At 43.6% G+C, this 6,187-nt stretch overlaps 1 protein-coding gene across 1 annotated transcript; it reads left to right on the top strand.

Annotated features, from left to right (window-relative positions):
- The first annotated feature begins 2,484 nt into the window (after nucleotides 1-2,484).
- On the top strand, nucleotides 2,485-5,942 carry LOC136431347 (cilia- and flagella-associated protein 45-like). Its single transcript, XM_066422671.1, has 3 exons — nucleotides 2,485-2,804; nucleotides 3,693-3,822; nucleotides 4,482-5,942. Exons 1-3 carry the CDS (start codon nucleotides 2,605-2,607, stop codon nucleotides 5,823-5,825), a joined length of 1,674 nt encoding a protein of 557 aa, XP_066278768.1. The 5' UTR covers nucleotides 2,485-2,604; the 3' UTR covers nucleotides 5,826-5,942.
- Nucleotides 5,943-6,187: the final 245 nt, after the last annotated feature.

Raw genomic sequence — 6,187 nt, 5'->3', positions numbered from 1 at the left:
ATCATTTGCTACTTTGGAATTATAGTATTTTCTCATTAATGAAGCAAATCATGTCCTCATTTGCATAATTGATATATCAATTGGCGTTCCTCTCTATGTCACAGTTCTTAGTTCATATGCATTGAAGTCCCATCATGAAAAGCACTGCACTGCCCTTATGTTGACTCAAAAATTCCAGCCCCAGTCACAATATAGTGTCTTAGCCATCGCAAAAATAGCACATTGAAAGGGAACTTTAACTTTTCCTCATTAACAATGTAAATATGGCCCTGATTTGCATTAAATGCATTTCATTATGTTATCCTCCTCGAACGTTTTAGATAAAAATGCCCACTGCAATTCCAAACAAGCTGCTAGGGGAGCCAAACTTACACAACTTCCTGCCACAAGAGATATCCACCACTAAGAAATGGATTGAGACTGTGGTCGTGTGGCGTAACGGCAGGGTTTCTGGCCCAGAACCCAGCAGTCCTGGGTTCGAATGCCCTGACGCCACCGATGTAGTGCCCTTAGGAAAGGCACTTTACACGACTTTCCTCACTTCACCCAGGTGTAAAAACGGGTATATTATGTGCGGGTCACGACTCCAGCATTATCTGCCTGTGTCCCACATGTATTGCACGGTTGCAATTCTAATAAAATCAAATAGAAATTCAAAATAACGACCACAGCACATCCAGGTCTGGTCATTTGTTGCTCACTCTGTGGTTTTATTCGGTGGTTATAGCACATGACCAGGCCTTATGACACCATATACACCTCGGGGCGGGTCATTAACCCTTAATTCAATGATGATGATGATTCAATGAAACAGTAAGTAGAGTAACACTGGTGTCAACATTAAAGTCATTATAGACAGAATAAGATGAGCATTTCTATGACAGAAAACTAATACATGTAACGTTGATACCAGGCCACATCTCTATTCATGTCTTTATTTGCACACCAGTAAGCTTTGTTAAATAGATTCCCTGACTGAAGAAAAAGTACCTTTAAAACTGTCCTTGAAGATTTGTATGTATAAAAGTAACAAAATATAAAAGTTGACTGTATCAAAGTAAGAAATAAAATACATAGAAGTTAACTATTGCTGTCCTTAAAAACAATGGCCGAAAGTTGTGTGGCCTAAACTCGCTAGCTGTGACTGAGTATGTGAACACATGTAGCTGAAAGTCGCCTCCCCTTTCCCTTTTCATTGCGTATTAGTCAGTAAGCAATGACATTACCGTCTTTCTTTACTCGAGATCTCTAATCTGGGGCAGCGTATATATAAGTATGCTCCGCTGAAGCACATCCTGGATATCCAGGACCTGCAGTCTTGGCTCGCGACGTGTTCTGGATATCCAGGAAGTGCTTTAGAGCAGCTTTGGGATAAGGAGAAACTTTGGGATACAACAGCTGCTGACTGAGCTAGGCCAACCTAACTGCCTCATGTCTGACGACATGGGAGCTCCTTAGGCCATGTTGATTTGATTATATGGATGACATCCGCGTGTACATCAATTTTCGTCCGAATCCAAAAATAATAAAAAGTTTTCCACCATACAGTAAATCATACAATGCAGCTGCAAAATGGTCAAATGTATGCCGTGTGTTGTAAAAAAAAGGTATTGGAAAACGCTACTTATGTCGTAGAATAGCAAAATCAAAGAAGGAAAAAAAAGAAGAACCTCTATTTCGGTATATCATAATCATGATAATGAAGGCAACTTTTTTCTTTGCTAAACTTTTTTTTTATTCGCCCGCTCGCATCAGTTTTAAGGTTCCAGGAGGATGTCATCCATATGATCAAATCAACATGGCCTACATGTAAGTCTAAGAAGGGGTAATATAAGAATAGACTCTACCAGTCTCCCCCGGTCGCTGGGAAAATAGTAGAAATTGGCCAAATAGAGTCAAATGTTTGAAGGGAGTCGGCTACGGAGATACCCTATCTCCGTAGCCGACTCCCTTCAAACATTTGACTCTATTTGGCCAATTTCTACTATTTTCCCAGCGACCGGGGGAGACAGGTGATGGTGTTGTACAAGAAGAAAAGTCTGGTTTGTGTTCTTCACACATCATATGATAAATCACGGTAACAACCGAAGGGTGTTATAAACAAGGCTCCGCTGAACCACTTGCAGATCGCCTGGTGGCCTGTAGTCACGTATGGCCCCCCGCGGGGGCAGGTGTCGGGCGGCCGCGCGTGCGCGATGCTCGTTGTTAAGGAGGGCCTAGAAACAAACAGAGGAGTCATATTCAGTTTGTCATAATTACTCAAAAATACCCTCTGCTATAAAGATACTTCGTCAACCCTACACTCCTATATAATCATGGTTAGCAAGGCTGTAAGTTTACTCTAATTCTTAACAGATTCTAATTACACAAAATTAATCACTTATCCTGGTTACGTTGTGCCGTCGCCCTCTGATGTTTTTGTTTGGCGACGGTCACCATGGAGACCGGAAGCAAATAATCTGCGCGAAGCAGCTGTGTCCTCCATTTTGTAAACTTCATTTGGAAAGAAGCAGACGTGGTTTCAGTGGATTCCAGTCTTTCCTGGACGATTTTGACATCATCTGTAGTCGTTAAGCCGTGGGAATAACGCAGTTTTGTTAAAGAATGCCTGGAAGTTCGGTAGGATCGACCTCGTCGCTTGGGAGTGCGGGTTCCAAGCGGGCGGCGAGCAGGCGCTACAGGACCGTCAACCCCGGAGGCTCCACCGTGGACGAAACGCTCTTCGGCTCCACCAAGAAAACACAGCAGACCAATGGCAGAGGCGGTGGGTCCCCGTTTGAGGAAGAACTGCAAACTGATCGAAGGTATGTATACTATTTGATGTTGTAGTTGTCTAACGTTTTAACTTCTAGGCCGCTAGAAAAACGCAGTGAAATAATCACTGGCGGAATCACTACACACTGGTTACGAGGTTTATCAATTATTTATCACCATTTATCGTGATCAGGTTGCGATGATTTTGCGTGTGTATGATCTCTTGTTACCATGAATTATTAAGATGTACCAAGTATCACATCATATGGATACCCCCAAGGTAGATCGCACAATGTCAAAAGACTAGAAAACTAATCTCTTGGGTGGCGACGAAAACTTCCTTTGCCAGTTGGGTACGGTCTTATAGCCACCGAAATATCTGCTTGGAGATTATAGAAAGAAGCCTTGAAAAGAGCAGGTTTTGTTACGTTAGTATGATGATTCCAAAGTTTTGATAATGTGCTCACGCTTCACACCCCATTTAAGAAACTTTTTTTTGGCTGGATTCTCTCCACGTGAAATCATACAAAGTTATATTATATCCAGCTTATATCTTATATTGTTGGATTCATATCCGAGTGGTACTATCTTAACTCAACACACATGTTGCCAGTAGAGACAACATAAGTAATAATAATAATAATATCAGGTGTATTTGCAGCCAGTGCCACAGGCAGGTACCCAATGTGTAGGGTAATGAGGCTGTTTAACGTGTTCGAGGCAATATAGCGTACTAGAACTGGATGTTATTGAATGGATCGAAGGTTAATGTTTGTTGGTGCATACAAAAAAGGTACAATTGTAGAGTTCTACATCTAATCTAATGTAAATGACGGTTTGATTGAAGGTGATGGAAATTTTTCATTAAAGGTTCTTAACAAGCCACTACCCACAATAGTTAGTCAGGAACACTAACAGTTTTTGTTTGTTGTTGACAGGCTGTCATCAGGCAAAAACAAGGGCAAGAAGGCAGGAAGGGAGACCATTCAGGTCATCACCAAGGACCTGATTAGGAACCTGATAGTCCCCATGGAGGACCCCTCGGGACAGTCCATTATACTACATCAGGTGAGGCTCCACCAGCACATATATATACCATCCTTTTCATTAAGAGAAAGAAGTAAGGTTATTGTGTTAGTTACAGTTGTAGCTTGGCACAATTCTTTAACCATCCAGATATTTCTTATGATTCTGAACCTTGAACCTGGAACGAGGACATCGGCGATGTTGTTTCCTTTCTACCTTTTAAATTGCATTCATATTGAGCCAAGATAGCCAGCTAAATTAGCCGGTTAAATCTTTTAGTTTATTCAACAGGCGATGATAGGCTTGATATGAACGGGGTCTTAGTCACTGACTCACCAATATAGAAGGAAACTGTAGTTAAACTGGGGTCACCAGGTCGGGCGGAACGCTGTTGTTATACAGAACTTTTACACTTTAAGCTTTAGCGGGGTTCAGGTGAAGAACAAAGGAGGAACCCCTCCCGAGTCCTGCCTTTTTGTTAGCCATGCAGCAAAAAATCATCCTGGTTGGAAACATTTTTCCAAACAGATGCTTTGACAGTAGCTAAAGCTGCATGTTGTGTATTTTTGTTTATATTTGTTCAGCTTACATTCAGCATACATATTTTATGAACCTTTATCTTGTTAATATTTATCTTGATGAACTTTATTTTGTTTCTTTGAAGAAACTAAATATTGTTGTTTTGTCCTGTTTTATTATAGGGAGAGTTTGCAAGGATCAAGTCGTCTGCCCGTGTCTTGACCAAGGAAGAACGTGAGAGGTTGGAGGAGATGAGAAAGAAGGAGAAGGAAGAGGCCATAGATGCCTGTGCCCAACGGAAGACCTTCATGAAGGTCAAGGACCTTGACCGCAAACAGAACGAGAAGCTGAACGACCTGGAGGAGGAGGCCCAGGAGCAGGCGCAGTACCTGTTAGAGAAGGCCAAGAAACAGCAGGAGGAGCAGGAGGACGAGATAAAGGCGCTGAACGAGCTCATCCTCAATGCCAAGTGTCACGCCATCCGTGACGCACAGATCCTGGAGAAAGGAGTGATCCAGAAGGAGTTGACGGAGGAGGAGAAGAGGCTGGATCTGATGATGGAGGTGGATCGGGTCAACGACCTGAAGCTACAGGAGGAGATCACGGTGCGACGTAAGCAGGAGAGGCTGGTCGGCAAACAGCAGATCCTGGACCAGATCCAGCAGAACGAGGAGGACAGGCTACTGGACCAGGAGAAGAAGGACCAGGAGGCACGGCAGATGCTGCAGTACCTGGAGAAGCTGCAGATGGAAGATCTGAAGGAGCTGGAGCAAAAACGGCTGCAGCAGCTGGATGCCCAAGTCGAGATCCAACGAGCCAATCAGGAGGCTGAAGAGATAAGGGCCAAAAAAGGAGAACAGGAGAGACTCGCTGACCAGAAGGTCATCGAGTACCAGAAACAGAGAGCACAGAGAGAGGCAGAGTATGAGGCCGAGCAGGAGCGCATCAAGAAGGAGAAGGAGAAGGAGACTGCACGTCTGCGAGCGTTGCAGGAACGCGCTAAAGATCTCCAGGCAGAGAAGGATGCACTGCGAGCCAAACGTAACCAGGAGCAGGCCGAGCGCGAGTGGCGGAAGAAGGAGAGAGAAGAGGCTCTGCTGAAGGCCGAAATGGAGGAAATGTTGAAGAAGGCTAGAGAAGACCAGGTCGTCAATAAAGAACACTTCTTGGCTGTCCAGGCACAGCGAGAGAGGTCGGAGTTCGAGCGTGTGCTGCAGGAACAGAAGCGGCTGATTGAGAAGGAGAAGGAAGATGAGCTCAGGCAACACGACATGCGACTAAATCATGCGGATTCTGTCCGCAAGCAGATCCGAGAGAAGGAGCAGGTCCGCATCAACGACCGCAACTCCTTCTTTGAAGAAGGCGTGAAGCTGGATGAGGAGGCGAGGCAGCGCAGGGCAAAGTTAGACGACATCAAGAAGAAGAAGCTGAATGAACTGAAAAATGCGGGCGTTCCCGACAAGTACTGTGCGGAGGTTGAGCGGAAAATCAACCAACCAGCAGGACTTGAGAAGTTCATTCTGTAGGTTGCAAACATTACAGTGTACAGTTAAGCTTTGGGAACTGTTCCATGTTAGTACTGAAGAATGGTGAAGAACAGTAATGTTATAACCTAATGCTGATTCCTAACACTACAAAAAAACTGTGGCTATGTACAGTGTAAGTGTACTGTTCCAGGTTTGTTATATCACCATTGTACATTTGCTTTGCAATGTACCTGACATAGCAAATGGATTTTGAGCAAACTCCTGCACTTTGGTAAACAAGAAGCAAAATTTTATGGAAAAAGAATCAATTTGGTTAATATTAAAAAATATATCAATTCTTCCCTTTGTTACAACATTTGTTGATGTATATAAGTTATATTCATAGCAATTACAGCTTTTCT

This window comes from Branchiostoma lanceolatum, chromosome 3 (assembly GCF_035083965.1).
Source record: "Branchiostoma lanceolatum isolate klBraLanc5 chromosome 3, klBraLanc5.hap2, whole genome shotgun sequence".
Lineage (NCBI taxonomy): Eukaryota > Metazoa > Chordata > Leptocardii > Amphioxiformes > Branchiostomatidae > Branchiostoma > Branchiostoma lanceolatum.
The sequence above is the reverse complement of the archived record's forward strand: the minus strand, read 5'-3'. Positions and strand labels throughout refer to the sequence as shown.

Excerpts from the sequence above, each read along its gene's own strand:
- LOC136431347 (XM_066422671.1), top strand. The coding sequence starts at position 2,605 with ATGCCTGGAAGTTCGGTAGGATCGACCTCGTCGCTTGGGAGTGCGGGT. Across the intron at positions 2,805-3,692 it reads GAACTGCAAACTGATCGAAG|GCTGTCATCAGGCAAAAACA; the intron begins GTATGTATACTA and ends TGTTGTTGACAG. Across the intron at positions 3,823-4,481 it reads AGTCCATTATACTACATCAG|GGAGAGTTTGCAAGGATCAA; the intron begins GTGAGGCTCCAC and ends GTTTTATTATAG.